The sequence below is a fragment of the Panthera leo genome, chromosome B4, assembly GCF_018350215.1.
Source record: "Panthera leo isolate Ple1 chromosome B4, P.leo_Ple1_pat1.1, whole genome shotgun sequence".
Lineage (NCBI taxonomy): Eukaryota > Metazoa > Chordata > Mammalia > Carnivora > Felidae > Panthera > Panthera leo.
In genome coordinates this window covers 15395733-15417073 of record NC_056685.1, presented here as the reverse complement: position 1 = coordinate 15417073, position 21341 = coordinate 15395733, and the positions used below count along the sequence as shown (strand labels likewise).

The window sequence follows — 21341 nt, the reverse complement described above, 5'->3', positions numbered from 1 at the left end:
ACACACACACACATATACTCATCCTAAGAAAGCCAGTCCATTAGCCCCACAGTTGTCAGAATTGGCCTTTCTGAAATACTTTGGTAAAACACAGATTTTATCTGAAAAAAACTGGGTGATTACAAAAGTCTTCTGAATCTTCTGACTCTTGAGATTACTACAGCCGTTGGTCTCTCATGCTTCTTGGGCCATGATGATAGAATACTACCAGTGAACTGTCATCCATGGAAACGTGAATTAAATGTTAAATATTAGAGATAGGAAGTGAATACCAACGTTCTCTGTTAAGTCATCACGTACACATAGTGAAAAATAAAAGCCGTAATTTTAGTATCCCGTGGAATACTAAAGAAAATATTTTAGAGAACACTCCCTGTGGAAGGGGTCATTTTGATCGGATCGGAAGATGATTTCTTGGGTTTCTTCCCCTTCAGAGTGTGGTGGAGACCTACAGGGCCCTACCGGAACATTCACTTCTCCCAACTTCCCGAACCCAAATCCTCACGGCCGGCTCTGTGAGTGGAGGATCACGGTGCAGGAAGGAAGGCGGGTCACCCTGACGTTTAACAACCTGAGGCTGGAAGTTCATCCATCCTGCAACAGCGAGCATGTGACAGTGAGTGTCTCCTTGCAGTCAGGGATATCACGTTCCATCGTTGAAGGAGCTTAATGACCTATCAATCGTAGTCAGAAAAGTAGGTCGGGAATATTCCCATATGTGCAACTGTACCTCAGACACATTCTCAGTATTCTTTTTTTTAATTTTTTTTTAACGTTTATTTATTTTTGAGACAGAGAGAGACAGAGCATGAATGGGGGAGGGTCAGAGAGAGAGGGAGGCACAGAATCCGAAGCAGTCTCCAGGCTTTGAGCAATCAGCCCAGAGCCTGACGCGGGGCTCAAACTCACAGACTGCGAGATCGTGACCTGAGTTGAAGTCGGATGCTTAACTGACTGAGCCACCCAGGCGCCCCAATTCTCAGTATTTTAGATAGAACAAAAATGCAGTAAACTGCCATGATATTTGTAAGACCTGTTTAAGAGGCTCTTTGTTGTCACAAAATACATCAGGGTCATAGGCAGGATAAATTTTAAGAGCAAATGATCATTACACATGGCAAAACGGGTAAATGGAGAAAAGCTGAGCCTGTGGGTAGCACATAGATGACTGGGACCAGAGTCACAGAACGGGCCACCACCAAAAGTTCTGAGCGATTGAGTGGTCCTGCACGGTTACTGTTTTCTGCCTGAGGTACTGAGTGACTCCTTTGGAAGACCACGGCTGCCTGCCAAGGTCAGTGCTGCCAAGGTCAAATGCTTGGGGATATGCCGTCAGCATTCTTAGCTTCCCTTAGCAAAGGAAAACAAAGGAGACCCATGAGTGGGAATGAAGATTGTTAAATGACAGATACGCATATAAACATATAGACACATACAGGATTAATTATACATTAATATTAATATATTTCTGTACCCAACTCGACCTTTCCTCAGTCCTTGTTATCTCAGCAAATAACAGTTTCAAACTTGGGGATGCTCAGGTCAAAAACATTGATGTCTGTCTTGGAGAACTTTCTCTCACACCTTGTATTACATGCGTAATCAACCCCACTGACTGTATCTTTAAGGAGATCCAGAATCTAACTCCTTCTCACCATATCCCCTACTACAGCCATCACGGCTCACTTAAATGTAATTTAATAACTTCCGGCCTGTCTCCCTAGTCCCACCCTTGTCTCCCTGCACTTTCAGCACAGCAGCTGGTGTGACGGGTGTAAAGGTAAAGCACATCATGCCGCTCTCCTTGAAAATCCTCTACTGGCCTCTCCTCTCACCCAGGGGACGATCCCAGATCATTACACTGGCCCAGCTGGCCCTATAGAATCTGCATCTCCTCTCAAACTCCCCTCCTGCCCACTAGGATCCAGTCCCACTGGCTTCCTTTTGGGTGCTAGAATGTTCCACAACCCACTGCACCTGTGCTACGGCCTCTGGCCTGCATCTCCCCGACGGCTGTCTGTTCACTGTCTCTCTTCTTCGCTGCTCTTCAAACGACCTGCTCCCTGCGACCCTACATTAAATCGATTCCACCCTGGCCCATCCTGCTCCCTGCATTTTTGCCTTCACAGCACTTCACACCAACTGACATTCCCCCCGCATTTATTTGTTTGTCTGTTTATTGTCTGCTCTCCCAGCCAGAATGTAAGCTCCATCAGGATGTGCCCTCTGTTTCATTCCCATGGAGTCCCCAGTGCCTGGCACAGAATAGAAACAATAATTATTGAATGAATGAATAGAAGCACTATCATTGTCCCCCCCCCCCCCACTTTTTTTTTTAATTTTTTTTTCAACGTTTTTTATTTATTTTTGGGACAGAGAGAGACAGAGCATGGACGGGGGAGGGGCAGAGAGAGAGAGACACAGAATCGGAAACAGGCTCCAGGCTCCGAGCCATCAGCCCAGAGCCTGACGCGGGGCTCGAACTCACAGACCGCGAGATCGTGACCTGGCTGAAGTCGGACGCTTAACCGACTGCGCCACCCAGGCGCCCCCCCCTTTTTTTTTAAGTTTAGTTATTTATTTTGAGAGAGACAGAAGAGAGAGCACAAGATGGGGAGGGGCGGAGAGAGCAAGGAACAGAGGATCCAAAGCAGGCTCTGTGCTGACGGCAGAGAGCCCGATGCAGGGCTGGAACCCATGAACTGTGAGATCATTACCTGAGCCAAAGTCAGATGCTTAACTGACTGAGTCACCCAGGCACCCCTATCATTGTCCTTTTTTAAAGACAAGTCACTTTTGTTTTCAATTTAGTTGTCTCCTGTTGGGTAGTAGATTCAGAAATACAAAGCATCTTTGTACATTACTATAATACTTCGTGTTGCCCTAAAATGATCATATTCAAGCTTCAAATTTTGCTTCCAGGTTCTACCACCTGAAGGATTTTTTTTTATAGTTTAGCTATAATCCTTTATTTATTTATTTTTAAATATATGAAATTTATTGTCGAATTGGTTTCCATACAACACCCAGTGCTCATCCCAACAGGTGCCTTCCTCAATACCCATCACTCACCCTCCCCTCCCTCCCACCCCCCATCAGCCCTCAGTTTGTTCTCAGTTTTTAAGAGTCTTTTATGCTTTGGCTCTCTCCCACTCTAACCTCTTTTTTTTTTCCTTCCCCTCCCCCATGGGTTTCTGTTAAGTTTCTCAGGATCCACATAAGAGTGAAACCATATGGTATCTGTCTTTCTCTGTATGGCTTATTTCACTTAGCATCACACTCTTCAGTCCCATCCACATTGCTACAAAGGGCCATATTTCATTCTTTCTCATTGCCACGTAGTACTCCATTGTGTATATAAACCACAATTTCTTTATCCATTCATCAGTTGATGGACACTTAGGCTCTTTCCATAATTTGGCTATTGTTGAGAGTGCTGCTATAAACATTGGGGTACAAGTGCCCCTATGCATCAGTACTTCTGTATCCCTTCTAACACCTGAAGGATTGAAATGATCTGTTTTATCAGATATTAAAAATTATGGGGCCCCAGGTGTTTTCTTCTATCTGAAAGCCAGGGAATTTTGGACTAAGCTTGCTTATTTTATTTTTTAATATTTTTTTTAATTTTAGTTTTGAGGGAGAGACACAGAAAGAGAGAGAGTGAGAGAGTGGGAGGAGGGGCAGAGAGAAAGTGAGACACAGAATCCAAAGCAGGCTCCAGATTCTGAGCTGTCAGCACAGAACCCAATGCAGGGCTCAACCTCGTGAACCATGAGATCATGACCTGAGCTGAATTGGATGCTTAACCGACTGAGCCACCCAGGTGCCTGTAAGCTTGGTTATTTTAAAGGAACATTTCCTTCCTATTAACAACTGAACATATAGAGGCAAGGTTGAAGTAGAAAAAAAAATTAACCACTCCCAGTATATCATATTTTGATGTATTTTCTTGTCAATGAATATATCATGTAGTTGTAATAATGTGGCATAATTCATTTGCATGCTAATTTTCATCTATTTTTCCGATTATAAATATAATGGATGCCTATTGAACAAAATTTGGAGAGTTCTGAAAATAAAAAATATTAAAAATACTTGAATTTCAGTCAATTAGCAACCAATCCATTGCTAAAATTTTGATGCACACAACAGCTTATTTCCCTTTGAAATTGTTTCCATAGTTGAAATATTGAATATAATGGTTATTAGGATGCTTACCAGCAGAATCTTCACATGCTGTGCAGGAAAGATAATATGAAGAGTCATAGTTTCAGAACTTGAATAAGAAAATAAAATTTGCAGCAACAACCACAAATTCTGAATCACATCTTACGTGTCATTTTCCCATCTCTGAATCATATATGCCAAAGGTGTCTACTTCCAACTCTTTTAGCTTTTTCTTGGGTGCATATGTCATTATTTCAAAATAATATTCCTATTCTGCTCCTTGTTTGCTTTTCAGTCTTAGACATTATCTAGCCACATGCAACTCTGGAAGATGAGGGTTGAGCTCTCTTCACAATCCAACCCCCTTAGCCCAAATGCTCACAGGGCTATGCACAATTCATAGCCTCTGCCAACTTGCTCCCAAAATACATATGTCACAGATTTTGCTTAAATTTCTCTTCAGTGTTTACAAGATTATGATTATATAGATGCCATTCCCAACCCAACCAAGTAATATACTATGGTAGCATTTTCTTGTTTTTTTCTGAGTAATGACAATAATTGTGTCCTTTCTAATATTTAGTGTTGATGCACATATCACTGATTCTCCCACACACTCTCGCTCCTGGTGTACGTCCCCACCTTGTATAGTAAAGCACACCCACCAGTTCATTTGTTTTCCTTAGCAAAATCCTTTCTCCATGGATATTCTCCATGATGGAACCTTTCTCCATCAGCTACATGCCTGATGCCAGCTGTCAAACCAGACATGCCCTTCACCAGCAACTTTGCAAGCCCCTTCATTCCTCTCCTGGGCTGGCCCCAGACTCCATGATTTGTGCATTTCCCTGTCTTGGCTCATTTCCTAATTCAGTGAGGCATATGTTCTTGTATTTCCATAAGGACGTAGGCATGGATGTTAAGCTTTTTGAGAAGGGGTGTACCTGGAATTATCCTTATTTTACCATTGATCTTTGAATATACTCTCTCCATTAAAATATCATATGTATTTGATACATTCACCTATGGTTATAAACTTGTTAATCATAATTTTAAAGTTTTATGTTGCTTCCTTTTGGAAGGGTCCATTTCTTTCAAGTTCCTGTTTCCTATTTATGTATATTGAGTGGTCTCTGCCTTTTACATTAGATGTTTCCTTAAATGTGTGGTGACGCTTGGTTGCTTATTGATATTCAAGAATGAAGTACTAAAATGCTGCTTGGAATCTCTGTGTGCATGGGATTGTCAATTTATGGTCCTCATTGGGTGGGGAGGGGAGGGACTTGACCAATCAATGAGGGGAAACTACAAATGTCCTGTCTACAGGTCTCTTTTTTTCCTGGGGAGGTTAAAACTCCGACAATACCTCTCAGAATTAATTTCTTTTATGAATCTTTAATATCATATCCCCATTCTTTTTCTTCAAAATCTATTTCTATAGGTTCACTGCATGTTTTGTTTCCTCTTCACTCTGCTATAAATAAGGGGATGTGGCTTGCCCTTTGCCTGTACCTTATTTACTTTGAGAACTTCTCGAAAAAGGTGGGGGTGAAGCAAGAAGAAAAGAAAGAAGGAGAAAGAGAAAGAGATGGAGATGGAGAAAGAAAGAGACAGGAAGAGAGAGAAATAAAGAAGAAATGCACTACAATGAGACATGTGCCTGATTTTATTCCTGCTTATAGCAAATTTTAGAGCTTGTCCTGAGTCTCAAATGCCTACTTCCTGCCCCATTGTTTTCTGGGAGTTGCAGTTTCTGCGTACATATGTGAGTGGAGGAGGAAAGTGGAAACAGCACTTTGGTGGCCTTTAAAAGCAGGAGCTCATGTTATAAATGGATGCCTGAACATTATCAGTCATTGTGATTCTAAGCTCAGGCAGACATTGGCGCAAGGATAACCGCCAATGGTCATGGTTTCCAATGTGTTCCATTAGTCTGTAGTTGCTGATAATCCCTCTAATTCTGGCAAAATGTTGCCCATTCCTGTTTCCAGTATTACTGAAATTTTGTCATCTTCTGTTGCCTTCTACATGACTTCATGGTTTGCAATCAGAGGGACGATTTCAATCCAGTTTTATGATCATTAGTTGTTTGAACTTAAGCAAATTGCATAACCCTTTCTGAATTCTACTGTCTTAATCTGGAAAACAGGGATGATATTTTGTGTCTGAGAGGGCATTGTGCTAATTGGATCAAGTAATACAAGCAGGCTATTAGCAGAGCCTGGTGCTCAGTTAGCAATAGGAAATGCTGTGTCTGGTCCTTTGAGTCAGAAGACACTTTAAACCAGAAGCCCACAGAGCTCAATTTAATAATCAATGATAGTAAATAAAAAAGCTCACACCGTCTGTTATGGAGTGCATCCTCCTCTTTCGTTTCTGTCAGTGCCATCCTCTGAATCATTATTTTTAATTGTGAATGATTCAAATTCTTGTTAAAAACAGGAATATCAATTACTCAATTATTGTTTAGTTACTTCTGGATCTTTCCTGAACCGTGAAAACCGGGCAGGCTAAAACTCCCTCGGTCTTGCACAGAAATGGAATAATACTTTCCAGTTATTATAAGTATGTGCATAACTAGAATTATTGTTTAATATTTTGGAGTCAGCACTACTCAAAACCATTTTTTAAAATTCAAATTATTAAGAAAAGTGAGGCTTTGGATCCATAAGTACTCAGGAAAGAACTATTATATTGATTTTTTAAAGTTACTTTTCAAGGCATTTTAAAATATTTGAGTTATTATAGGCTTCAAATCATCAGAGACTAACATTTAAGCCTTCATTCCAAATACGAAAGGTCCTGATACATTGTTAAGAAAAATGGTCCATCAGTGAACTCTGTGAACTAAGATGTAAGAGCTTTGGCCTGTCTAATTTACATTTAGAGCTTGGTTTCCAGTTGCAAAGAGTACAGCAGTTTTTCATTTGTCAGCACATGGCAGGAGGGCTTTACTGTAATACTCTCATTTTAGTGAAATGACCCTGAGGCCACAGAATGTGCTCCGGGCAACAAAGTGGCTTGTGGCACTGGGCTAGGAGCCCGGACTGTTAAGTAATTCATTTTAGCCCAGAGTTTCCTTAGAAGGAAGTGTATCTGGGCTGTGAATATAATCTCCCAGTAAATATTCAGTAAGATGGACTGTGTGACTAAAGGTTAAATGATTTTTCCAACAGATATTCAATGGCATTAGAAGTAACTCACCCCAGCTAGGGAAACTGTGTAGCAGTGTGAACGTGAGCGAGGAGATCAAATCTTCAGGACACAAAATGAGAGTCGTGTTTTTCACTGATGGATCCAGGCCATATGGAGGTTTCAGTGCTTCCTACACATCCAGTGAAGATGCAGGTAAGAGAAGACGTTATAAATACACCTGTTTCAATCATGGGCACCGCAGATGTTCGCACAGCTACCACCAATAGCCGCCGAGCCGTCTATTTTCCCTTTCGAGATCAAAATTACACCTAAGAGCTTCTACAGCAGGTAAACACATATAACCAGGGAGAAGACCCATGCCAGGCAGGAAAAAAAAAAAAAAAGTTATGCTTTCAGAAAGAAAGCTGCCATTGTGAATTAAAAAAAAAAAAACAATGCTGTTAGGAGAGCTTCTAGCTCAGTCCCGTATAATGTCGCCATGAAATACTGGTTGCCTATTTCACAGTCCTTGGTCAATTATTTTCTGCTGAAAGTGACCTTCTATCTCTAAAAGGTAACTGACTCCCTGAAAGTGACTAATTGAAGATAGACAGATTTTATGGTTTCTTAGCCAGCCATCTGTATATGTATTTCCAGTGTAAATGAATGAGGGTTCACATTGGATACAGAGTATTGAAAATTTATGCAAGATATGGCCTTTCCGGTCTAAATATTCGCCTACTTTCTGGATTGGGGCTATTATCTAAGAGTTTTAAATTGTAGAAAGAGTTGGAACTGAATGTTTAAAAAATCTTTGTTTCATTGATAGGAGCATTCATTCCCATATGAAAAGGAGCGAATTCATTGGCACTCCCATGATGTTATTTGTTTGATGAAATAACAAGGCTCAAGTGGAGAGTTGCTAATGAGAAGCCACTGAGACCACCACTGTAGTTAGATATTTCTCCAAATTAAATATTAACGAACAATAGGCTTAAATTAGGAGAAACAGATGCCCAGCCAAACCCGCAAATCCACCTAATCTACCCTACAGGAAAATAAAGAAGCTGTTTAGTTTTACACATATTTCCAAACTCTCAGAAACGTCTTCTGTAGAAATTCACACAAACTTCCATAGACACTCACAGAAACTCACAGAAACTTCTCCATGCACGAACCAGCCCTTCACCCATAATCTTAATGTCATCTACAAAAACAAAGCAATAAAAATCTTGTTGTTATTTTCGTTGTTATTGTATTATTTGCATCTTCTGTTATGGCCTGGACCTCACTGCTACTTTCTCTGTTGCCCCTTTTTTTCTTAGTATGTGGTGGGTCCCTTACAAATTCCGCCAAAGGAAACTTCACTTCCCCTGGCTATGACGGAGTCAGTAATTACTCAAGAAACTTAAATTGTGAATGGACTCTCAGCAATCCAAATCAGGGAAATTCATCCATTTACATTCACTTTGAAGATTTTTACCTGGAAAGTCACCAAGACTGTCAGTTTGATGTCCTTGAGCTACGAGTGGGTGAGTTCAATCAAAGAGCATGTTCTCCCAGTTTATTTTTTTATATTTTTTATTAGAGAGAGAGAGAGAGAAAGCACATGCAGTGGAGTGGGGCAGAAGGAGAGAGAAAGAATCTTAAGCGGGCTCCATGCTCAGTGCAGAGCCTATCTCCAGGCTCGATCCCACGATCCTGGGATCACGACCCTGGGATCATGACCTGAGCTGAAATCAAGAGTGGGATGCTCAATTGACTGAGCCACCCAGGCGCCCCAACTGTTCTCCCATTTATCCACGGTATTCTTCTTATACCTGGGGACCACCAACAATGAAGGGACTCACGTGCCTACAATATATGTACATAGAATCCAAAAGAATGTTGGTCAGAAAAAAGCTGTAATTCTGTGGACACCCAGCTGAGGTAACATGCTCTAGTAACAGTGAGTGAGATGGGTCAGTGTTTCAATTGATGTGAGACTTACCCAGGAGAGATTCGGTTTGCGTGTATTCTCTGTCTCTTTTTAATGTTTATGTATCTATTTTCAGAGAGGGAGAGAGAGCAAAAGGCCAAGTGGAGGTGGGGCAGGCAGAGAGAGAGGGAGAGAGAGAGAATCCCAAGCAGGCTCCGCACTGTCAGCACAGAACCCAATGCAAGGCTCCAACTAAGGGAACTGTGAGATCACTACCTGAGAGGAAATCGAGAGTCGGATGCTTAACCGACTGAGCCACCCAGGTGCCTGTCTGTTCTCTCCTCATGAGTTCAGGTGGTCCCTTCAATAATCTTTTAGTACTCAAGACTTCTTTCCTCAGAGACTGGGACTTGGCATGGTCAGAACTGTATCAGTGATTTCCTAAAGTTACAGGAATTCTACTTAGAAATCAAAAGAAGTTTTGCAGTGTACCAGATGGAGAAGCACATGGAAGTTATTTGGGGAATTATCCCCAGAGGAGTCAAGCTTGTCTTTGTTTTCATGATGGAAATGGATTGAGGTTTACTTGGTAAACCATAAGTCTCCAGAATTTTTAAAAATCTGCATTCATAGAAGATGAATCCATTTTAGTTCTTTCTTGCAGTTGAGGAGTGGGTTATCCATCAAATTGCCCCCCATTGTTACATTGACACCCTTTCTGTGGTTTGAAAAAGAGAAATAACGTAACATTGTAGATCGTCTATGCTATTTAAGGTTCACTGAGTTCCATGTCATTGCAAAAAAATTTTTTTAAAGGAGGTTGAAAGCAGCAGAAACTAGTACAATTAGGTGGTGGCAATGTTCTACGGTGGCTAGGGAAATCATTGCTGACTTTGAGACCATGTCGGACAGAATTTTCAGGGAGAACTTGATAAAGTTTGTGGTCACAGACCAAGGGACTCAGCAGGAGAATCATCTGGACCCTTCTAGGTAGATGAATCTAGAGGAGACTTACGAGGAAAATGGAAATTGTAGTTTGAGAATGTTCTCCATGTGATTCTGACAAACCCACACCACTGCCACCTGGCTCAAAACCACTGGCTTATTGAATTAAGCAGAGTAGCTGTATATTAAATTTCTTATAGTCCCTCATTTTAGAGACAGTTAAAATACTATATTTTGTTGACTTACACGATCAATAATATTGATCTGACAGGATAAAGAGAAGATTAAATGTGAGCTCTGCAGGTGTTTTAAAAAAGGTTAATCAAATTACCGTGAAAAATAATCTCCGTAAAAATACTCAGCTCTCTCAACTCTTAGCCTGAGTACTGAATATTCTATTCATTTTAGTTGATTAAATGCAGTGAAGAAATCATTAAAATTTTAGCTAATTATCACTTTTATCTTGATGATATATTTTATCACTGTTGGCATTATATTTTTTACTTCCTAAAAAAAGGCACATCCAAAAGGTTTTGTTTTCTTATTAATTAATTGTATCTCTGTTTAGGTATGCTAAAATAGTTATGAAAACACAAATTGGAACAAAATGGCACCTACAGTAGAGAAAGATGCCCATACTAAAAAAGCATGGGTTTTTTTCCTTTGTTTTTTTGTTTTTGTTGTTGTTGTTGTTGTTTGTTTTTACCCTGTTGGAGGGACTCTTTCTTTTGCAGTTGACAAACATAGAAAGGAACTTTGTGAAATGGCAGCTACTACGTCAGAATTTCGATGTGTGTCAATAAATACCTTGAAATGTTTTTTATTATTTGTTCCTACTGAATTCATGGAATGTCTTTCTCAAAAGCTACATAAATTATGGCAATTGGCGTATTATTTTGCTCAGGGGATGCTGATGGGCCTCTGATGTGGAGACTTTGTGGACCTTCAAAACCTACAGTGCCACTGGTCATACCTTATCCTCAGGTGTGGATACACTTCGTCACCAATGAACGTGTAGAATATGTTGGATTTCATGCGGAGTATTCTTTTACAGGTAAGACTTGTGATTAAGCTCTCAAACTCTGGCAATAGACTAGTTAACAATTTTTCCCACAAAGATCTCACATCTATTTTGTTAGATTCATTTCTAGGTAGCTATTAGTTTTGTTACTAATGTCAATGAGATGTTCCAAATTACGTCTTCTAATTATTTGTTGCCGATATCCAGGAATTTAAAATTTTTTACACGTGGATCTTTAGCCCAGAGATTTCACTACACTCTTACTAGCTTTGGTATTTTGTCTGTAGGTTATCTGTGTTTTTTCGGTGTCAACAATCCTGTCTTCTGCAAATGATAGTATTTGTTTCTTTCAACCCCAAAACTTAATGTTTTTTCTCGTCTTATTTTACTGGCTATGCCACCATCACAATGTTGAACAGAAGGGGTGATAGCATCTTGTTTCTGACCTTAATGTGAATGCCTATGACCTTTTATTGTTAAATTTATTGATTTCTCTTAGGTTTTCAGTAAATACTTCTTATCAGGTTAAAGAAATCCCTTCAATTGTTAGTGTACTTTTTTTTAAATTCTGAATGGGTATAAGATTTTACCAACTGATTCATCTTTTGAGATGATTCTGTTTTCCTCCTTTAATATATTAATATGACAAGTTGTATATTAAAAGACTTTCTTCTCATTAAACCATCTTTTAATTTCCAGGATAAACCCTAGTTGGTGTGACATGTGTTTTGAACATATTACTACATATTATTTGCTAATGTTTTTGTACTGGATTTGCATCTGTGACATTCTGCTTATATCTGAAAATTCAACCCAAGACAGACAGCACTGTTCTTTGCTGCTTCTCTGGGCCATCAGAGTTTTTCTAGGGTCCCTTTCTACTAACATGGCCATTCTTTTAGACCCTCAACATTATGTAAAAGTCTCAACTCCAGCCCTTCCTTTTGTGAGGGTCCAAGGCCGTATGTTCTTCTTGTGCAGGTGTTCAAAACCTCAGACCCATATCTCTGGGGCCCACATCTTCATTCTACATCCTTTCAAACTTATGAACTTTCAGTAGAGGATTACCTCTCAGAATGTGAGAGGTATTCATTTCTGAGACAGAGAGAGACAGAGCATGGGTGGGGGAGGGGCAGAGAGAGAGGGAGACACAGAATCCGAAGCAGGCTCCAGGCTCTGAGCCGTCAGCACAGAGCCCGATGTGGGGTTCAAAGTCACGGACCGTGAGATCATGACCTGAGCCGAAGTCGGACGCTTAACCGACTGAGCCACCCAGGCACCCCTACACTTAATTTTTTTATAGATTTTGGAAATCCCCTTTCTTTCTATTAAGTTTACCTATTAGTCAAAATACGTTTTGGTTATAGTTTTATCTAACATCTCTTTGTGTTATAATCAAACAGTTGATTGGAAGAGGGAGTAAAATTGGTCAACCACTTGCCAGTTGACTTTTCTTTATTGAACTGAAAGAAAAGAACGAGGTTTCAGGAAGCAGTATTATTCATGTAGAATGTCAGACCATCCTGTGTTTTAAAAATATATCTGTTCTTCAACTTGCCATGCTAATCTATACTTTGATAGCTGACCACCGACATAAATGCTTTTTATCAAATGACAAATTCTTTAGTTATGCTATGCATCACATTCTTCAAGCTTATATTTCTTTTCAGTGGCTTGTTTTCTTTCAAGCAAGGCAATGTTATTACACAGTGTGGGTTATATGCACATCTAATTATTCTCCATTTATGGTACAGATTATCTTCCTTCTCTTTTGTACTAAATATGATCCTGTCTTGGGACACCTGGGTGGCTCAGTCAGTTAAGCAGCTGACTTTGGCTTAGGTCATGATCTCGTGGTTCATGAGTTTGAGCCTCGCATCGGGGTCTGTGCTGACAGTGTGGAGCCTGGAGCCTGCTTCGGATTCTGTGTCTCCCTCTCTCACTGCCCCTCCCCTGGTTGTGCTCTGTCTCTCTCTGTCTCAAATTTGAATAAACGTTAAAAAATGGTCCTGTCTTCACTGTGTGATACAGTTTAACACTATATGGAATTCTGGTAATTTCTAATCTTCTACCCAGTTTTACTTTGCTTTTTCCACTTTCTTCTATTCATTTATTGCTTTTTTAAAATCATGGCTGTAAGACCTACTTACTTTGGCTTTGCAGAGATTTTTCTTTTCTTGTATCTAATTTAGAAGGCTACAAATCTCCTTTCAGACTGTGGTGGAATACAGCTGGGTGAGAGTGGAGTGATCACAAGTCCCAACTATCCAGCCTCTTACGACAGCTCGACTCACTGTTCCTGGTTGTTAGAAGCCCCACAAGGCCATACCATCACTGTGAGTTCTGATTCTGTTCTGGAACAAAAATACCACATCCTGTGTGGAAACGGATTTCTTTTAATAAGCAAGCAATTAGAATAGGTTTTGATCCTGCAATCAGATCATCATCTTCCCCAAGTCTTCTCTCGTTAGGGTGCAGACATTGGCATCTCCAAGTGTACGGTTACTGAAGAAATCTAGTTTGCAAGCATAGGAGAGCGTATATGTAGACGATGTTCCCCACCCAGGAGAGAAGTGAAATCGCATTGTTGATGTGAGCGTCCATCCCAGCCCGCTGGACTGTGGCAGTCTCTCTAGTGACTGCGGTTCCAGGAGGAATATCTCCTCTCAAAATTTCCAGTAGAACGTCCAATAAGGAAAAAGAGAAGAGGGCAGGGGAGAATGAAATAAGAGACATAAACACAAAATTAGATAAATCAAAACAAAATAAAAAGGTCTGTGAACAACACAGAGTCCTCATTCTTGCTTTTTTTTTCTCCTGCAGCTTACGTTTAGTGACTTTGATATCGAAGCCCATGCAACCTGCGCTTGGGACTCTGTAACCGTCAGGAATGGCGGTTCTCCTGGATCGCCCCTAATAGGACAATACTGTGGAAGTTCAAACCCCAGGACGATCCAGTCTGGTTCCAACCAGCTGGTGGTGATTTTTAACTCGGACCATTCGGTGCAAAATGGTGGATTTTATGCTACATGGAACACACAAACTTTAGGTAAAAGGAACATGCATTTTTAATTGATCTGTTCTTAAAATGTATTAGCTAATTTAACAAGTATGTATTTTATGACTACTCTCTGCCAGACTGAACCCAGAATGTTATACCCGTGTCATCTCATGTACAACCTCGTAAGGAAGACACAATATCAATACATATTTTTTCCATTTCGCATGGATAGAAACTGAGGGTAGGTGGGTTGATAATTTTTCCAGGTCGTGAAGCTAATAATTGGTAGAGTCAGGATTTGAATAAAGTCACTGGGCCCAGAAACTTTGATCTTAACACTTCACCATGTTGCCTAAATGGGCAAAAAGGCATGGCATAACCAGAGAATCGAAAATAATAGAAAATATGTATTGGAATCACAAGTAGTTTGGAATATTTGGAGCTTGGAGGCAGAAGGCTGGGTGGTAAGCTGAGGGCAGGAATCTAGGTGGTCCATATCACGAAGAGCCTTGTCTTCTCTGTTGTCCCGTGAGCAATGGGGAGCCATTGAAGAGTGTTGAGCAGCAAAGTGACAAGATTTGTGATTTAGAGTGAATGCTCTGTATGTGGCAAAATATAATAGATTTGATTTCAAAAGGGTAGTTTTTCTGTATGTAAAGTATGAACTTCATGGAAATTCCCAGAAAACATAAGAACTTGCACTGGATACTTTAGTCAGGATTACTTTAAAGCCTTGCAGCATCACACAGGGCAATTCTTTCTAGAAGAGTCAGAGTTATTGTGAAAAGCTTTTTGTGGAATGAGTCAAACTTTATCTTATTAAATCTGTTGAAGTCATAGGGGAGTTTTAGATGCACCACTGGCTTTCCAAGGGTTTAAAAGCAAAAGATAACAGGGAATACTCTTTAACTTAACTTCATTTTGTTTGGAATTCATATTTTTTCTTTTGTCATCTCTTAAGGACATATTTTAATAGTATAAAATAATTCTAGATTTTCTTTCTTTCAATCCATGTAATTTATTTTCATCCATTAATGTATCAATATGAACGAAGCAGATTCCTTAATGGAAGAAATCTATCCTCTTGAAAATCATTTTCTCTAGTCCTGGATGTTAGAGTAAAATCATAAATGAGTGTAGACTTGTGTTCTCATGTGTTCGCAGTAACAAAACACAGAACGTAGAATTGTTGCTACTCAAATACTATATAGCTTCAAGGGGAGTGAAAAATAGTGCTGTTGTTTGAAAACAGAATAGAAATCTATCCCTTTTATGGCAAGGATTAGTGGTCTCGGGTGAGTTCAATAGAAATGTAACAAAACAGTAACAGCTGAAGCTTCCTCTGGATTCAGTGCCCCTTACACTTATGGGGAGTTCTTGTCGCATACCTGCCCTGAAGGCCAGTGACTCACAGGTAAGGAGACTGAACTCTCACATTGAGAAATGTGTCTCCTCTGGAAGTTTTGGACTACTAAAATTGTTATTTTCCTCTCAAATTAATGACTTCTTCTGTGACAATTTTTCAGGCTGTGGGGGAATACTTCATTCAGACAATGGTACAATCAGATCCCCTCACTGGCCTCAGAATTTTCCCGAGAACAGCAGATGTTCCTGGACAGTCATTACTCATGAAAGTAAGCAGTTGGAGATCAGCTTTGACAACAACTTCCTAATCCCCAGTGGTGACGGACAGTGTCAGAACAGCTTTGTGAAGGTGAGTGGGCTTGTTTATTTAATGGGAGCCGAACTGGTTTTGTGAACATAACCATTTAGACCAGAAATGACTCATTGCCTCTAGAAGTAAGAAAAAGACAATTTTGTTGCTTGGGTTTCTTGAATAAAAGCATGAAAAATCTCACTTATTTGGAGTTAAAATTTGAACCACAATACCCAACGTATTGTGACTTTTCATTTGCGAGTACATAGGCAAGTGACTTAACTAAGGACACCGTTTTCTGGCTTTATTAAGTTCTTCTTGAGCGCTTGGGGTTCTTCCTTACCATGGAAACTAAAGAAAGAAGGCCAGGGTTTTTTTTGCTATGTTCTTTCTTTCATTCGTTCATTCGTTCATTTTTGGTTTTGTTTTCTAATAGACCCTCCAGGACAAAACAAATGTAAGGCAACATTTAAAATGTGCTATAAAAATGACAGAAAGCTAGAGATGTGGCTGGTGTCAGCCCCCACTGTGGGCTTCAGGAGCCCACAAGCTAAGAAGAACATGGGAGGCTCACCTAAAATGATGGCAGTGGGGCGGTCAGGAAGGCTCTCTTTTTCTAAAGTTACTGCTTTAGAAAAGCACTTTGGGTGGCACCGACCTCACTTTTCACTGGTTTATAAATGTGATGACAGTGAGATAAATTCATTCCATCTGTGCTATTTTTCATGTCATATGTTATATCTCTAAGAGACCTTTCTACCTGTTAATGGAACGGACATCGGCCTTAAGTTCACATTAGCCTAGACTTCATTCATGTCTCTTGCATTTACTACCTGCATGTTCTTCTGTGAGCTAATTACACATTTGTCCTTAAATGACTCAACCTAAAAATAAAGAGAACAATTCGCCCTTTAGTGGGACTGTCTTAAGCATTAGTAGTAATATGATATAATAACACGAACAGTGCTAGGTACTTGAATGTGAAACCACCTAATGAATAGCAGTGGCCTTTTTCTGTTGGGTGTTATTATTTTACATCATCTTTCACATTATGTTTTATATCTACCTGATCCATGCTGTTTAAATAAAAATCCCATACTTTTATAAAATATGTCTACAATAAAACACATTTAATACGAGTTTTCCTAATTGCTTTTTTTCATGGAACAAATGAACTGTCTCTCAGGGATTGAGTCAATAGCAAATGCATAGACATACATAAAGCCTTTCACATTCATCAGTTGTACAAATGGAATATGAAAAGTTATTTACGCCCATTTCTCCTCTTTTTTAAAAATTTTTTAAATGTCTTATTGATTTTTGAGAGAGAGAGAGAGAGAGAGAGAGCAAGTTGGGGAGGGTCAGAGAGAGAGGGAGACAGAATCTGAAGCAGACTCCAGGCTCTGAGCTGTCAGCACAGAGCCCAACACGGGGCTGGAACTCATGAACCTCAAGATCATGACCTGAACTGAAGTTGGACACTTAACCTACTCAGCCACCCAGGTACCCCAGCCCATTTCTCCTCTGGACCGAACGGGAACCCCTCTGACCTCTGGCAAAGCCAACATAATTGGCAGGTGGAATCCACTGGGAGCCCTGCTCAAATTAAGTGGCCTGGGAAGCACTCTTTCTCTGCCAGGACTGAGCCTCCTGTTTCTACCAGGAGACACTGAGCAGGGTGGGCAGAACCAGCAAGAGGGACCAGCTCCAGTGAGCGATCCTTAACCTCACACTGTATACAAAAATTAACTAAAAATAGACCACACACTGAAATGTAAAGTACATGCTATGTGCTTTTAGGAAAAAAAATAACAGAAAATTTTCAGGACCTAGAGATAGATGAACATTTCTTAGATTAAACATCAAAGGAGTGATCCATAAAAAGAAAAATTAATAACTCTTACCTCATCAATTGGGGTGGCTAGGTGGCTTAGTCAGTTAAATGTTGACTTCAGCTCAGGTCACAATCTCACGGCTCATGGGTTTGAGCCCCGCATTGGGCTCTGTGCTGATAGCTCAGAGCCTGGAGCCTGCTTCGGATTCTGTGTCTCCCTCTCTCTCTCCCCCTCCTCCACTCGTGCTTGGTCTCTCTGTCTCTCAAAAATAAATAAACATTAAAAAAAATCTTAGCTCATCAAAATTAAAAATCTTTTGTTCTGTGAAAGCTTTTATGAAGAGGATGGACAGACAAGCCACAGACTGGGAGAAAAGACGTACAAACCACCTATCTGGCAACAGAGTGCTATCTAGAATACATACAGAACAGTCAAGCCCAGCAGTAAAAATACAAAGAATCCAACTGGACTATGGGGGAAAGATTTGAACAGATATTTCACTACAGAGGATGTACAGATGGTAAATAGGCAATGGAAAGATGTCCAACATCACTAGCCATTAGGAAAAATGAGAATTAAAGCCCGAAGGAGATATTGTGACACACTTTTCAGAATGCCAGAAATAAAGAGTAGTCACAACACTGAATCCTGGCAAGGTGGTGGAGAAGCTGTCATCACTTACGCATTGCTAGCGGGAATGTAAAATGGTACAGACGCTCAGAAAATGGTTCAGCAGTTTCTTATAAAACTAAACATACACTTGCTGTAAGATCCAGCAACTGCCCTCTTAGACATCTATCCCAGAGGAATGAAAACTATGTTGACATAAAAACCTGTATACAAATGTTCATTTCAGCTTTATTTGTAATAGCCAAAAATTGAAATCAGTGCACATGTCCTTCAACAAGTGAATGGCCAAGCTGTCACATACCTACCAGGGAATGCAGGTCCTCAGTAAAAGCAAACCAACCACTGACCCACTAACCATTTGGACAGATTACCATTGGGGCAGGTGAAAATAGCCAATACCCAAAGGTTACATACTCTTTTGTTCTATTTATATAACGTTTTCAAAATAACAATACTTAAAAATGAACGACAGCCGTAGGTTAGAAAGATGTGGGTGTGGGAGCAAATTGTATATGATTATAAAAGGGCAACTCTAGGAACCCTTATGGTGTTGGGATTATTCATCATCTTGAATGTGTGGTACATAACTGAACACACACATGCGCACACACACACACACATATGAGTATAAGTAAAATTGAGAAGTTGAGTAAGATCAGTGGACTATATCAACATCAACATCCTGGTTATGATATTATACTCTAATTTTGCAAGATGTCAAGGTTGAGGGTCACTGGGAAATGTGTACAAGAGATTTCTCTAGATTATAGCTTATAACTGCATGTGAATCTGTAGGTATCTTAATAGGCAATAATTTTGTTTAAGTTTATTTATTTATTTTGAGAGAGACAGAGACAGTGGAGTGGAGGAGAGGCACAGAGAGAGAGGGAGAGAAAGAGAACCCCAAGCAGGCTCCACGCTGCCAGCACAGAGCCCGATACAGGGCTCAAACTCACAGAACAGTGAGATCATGATCTGAGCTGAACCAAGAGTTGGACACTTACCCGACTGAACCACCCAGGCACCCCAGTAAGGAATATTTTTTAAAAAAATTACTTGAATGATATCATGTACAGCCAGTCGGAATTATACAAACAATAACAAAAGTCAGAAAGTTTTTGACTTAATGACAGCTCTGTGACATTCTGTAGATCCAATATGGTTTTGATGAGTCCTGGGTCATCTGGGCAATGAAATGAGCTCTTGACTGACAAGGCAGCAATGCATATTGAATAACTCTTTGCCATTATTATCATTACAACGCTTACGTCCCTGGGCCAAAAGGTAGGATGTCAGATCCATAATTAATGGCTTCAGGAAAGTATAAGCCCTTGATCATTCTTGAAGTTCTTAATTAAAGCACTTGAGATTCTTTATAAAAAGTTTTATCTGTCACTTTGCCTTTTTAGTAATACTGTAAAAATAGTGCATGCAAATATCTCTCTCTCTCATTAAGTCATATTTATAATTTTTAAACATGTGAATAGAAAAGTTCTGTATACTATTTTCCTGGATAGCAAAGGGGGCATCTTAAAGGATATATTACAGAAATTTGGAAGTGTGTGATTCTGTCCTGATGCTTTAAAAAAAATTTTTAATGTTTATTTTTGAGAGAGAGGGAGAGAGGAAGGGGGGGAGAGAATGAGTGGGGGAGGGGCAGAGGGAGTAGGAAACACAGAATCTGAAGCAGGTTCCAGGCTCTGAGCTGTCAGCCCAGAGTCTGACATGAGGCTCAAACTCACAAACTGCAAGATCATGACCTGAGCTGAAGTCGGACGCTTAACTGACTGACCCCCCCCAGGCACCCCCTCCTGATGCTTTTTTTGATTTTAGATATTTGGCAGAATATCTGTGCCTTTGTTCTTAGTAACTCCCATGACAGACACCTTCTATATCTGATAAATGGCAACATAATTTGACTTCAGTAATGTAATTAACAGCTGGATACCCAGTGTTTGAAAATCACTGGAAATGATATGGCTTTAAAGAACTGAGAAATAGTAAATCAGTGCTATGAATCAGTTTTACTTCACACCTCTTCCTATGGACTGATCTGTCCGTAGAAATAATTTTTAATGGCTTGTTATTTCTTTGCTTTCTTTGAGGAATATTCCTGAAAGTAATATGTTCTAAATGAATAATTTCATATAATTTGATATGAAGAAAATGTTGAATAGTCAAGTAAGACTAATCCAAACCCATTTACCTTCTTGGGCTAGATAATACTTAGTTGAGGGTGGGGATGGGGTTGTCTTGTGCATTATAGGATGTTTACAGTTTCCCTGGCCCCTGGCCCCTGCCCCCTACTACGTGCCAGCCCCCACACCAAATGTTGCAATCAAAAATGCCCCAAACACTGCCAAATGTCCCCTTGGGAGGGCACAGTTGCTCCTGGTTGAGCCTCACTCAACCAGGGGGATCTTCCCTGGTTAAACGTGTTGAATGGTCTCTTTTCCCCAGTAACATACAGTTATTACCTAATACCAATATTTTCCTTGAGTCACCCTACATTTAGTTGCTGTGATCTCTTGCCTGAACGACTGCAGAATTCTCCTGGAGGAACTCCCAGTATTCTCTCTTTTCCTCCTATTTTCCACATTGTAATGATTTTCTAAATTTTTTTTAATGATTATTTATTTTTGAGAGAGAGACAGAGACAGAGAGACAGAGCATGAGCAGGGGAGGGGCAGAGAGAGAGAGGGAGACACAGAATCCAAAGCAGGGTCCAGGCTCTGAGCTGTTAGTACAGAGCCCAGTGCAGGGCTTGAACTCACGAGCGTGAGATCATGACCTGAGCCGAAGTCGGAAGCTTAACTGACTGAACCATCCAGGCACCCTTCACATCATAATGATTTTCAAAAGTGTCCTAGAGCCTGTTTTCCACTGGCCCCTTGCCATTTTCAGGACCTTAGCCTGGAGGCTTGCAGGGACTCTGCAACCCTCCTCACTCCTCATTCAGTTTGCTCTCCGTTCCTTGAAATAGCCCCGCCCCTTCCTGTCACAGGTGCTTCTTCAGGCAGTCACACCCT

At 40.3% G+C, this 21341-nt stretch overlaps 1 protein-coding gene across 2 annotated transcripts in view; it reads left to right on the top strand.

The window, feature by feature from the left end:
- Positions 1-21341, top strand: part of CUBN (cubilin) — a 273247-nt gene that overhangs the window by 193396 nt on the left and 58510 nt on the right. For both annotated transcript variants that reach the window (XM_042945004.1, XM_042945005.1), the window contains 7 exons: positions 435-616; positions 7347-7518; positions 8631-8837; positions 11073-11222; positions 13404-13525; positions 14013-14238; positions 15717-15904. In XM_042945004.1, coding sequence (XP_042800938.1) covers positions 435-616; positions 7347-7518; positions 8631-8837; positions 11073-11222; positions 13404-13525; positions 14013-14238; positions 15717-15904 — 1247 coding nt within the window. The remainder of the gene's footprint in view (positions 1-434; positions 617-7346; positions 7519-8630; positions 8838-11072; positions 11223-13403; positions 13526-14012; positions 14239-15716; positions 15905-21341) is intronic.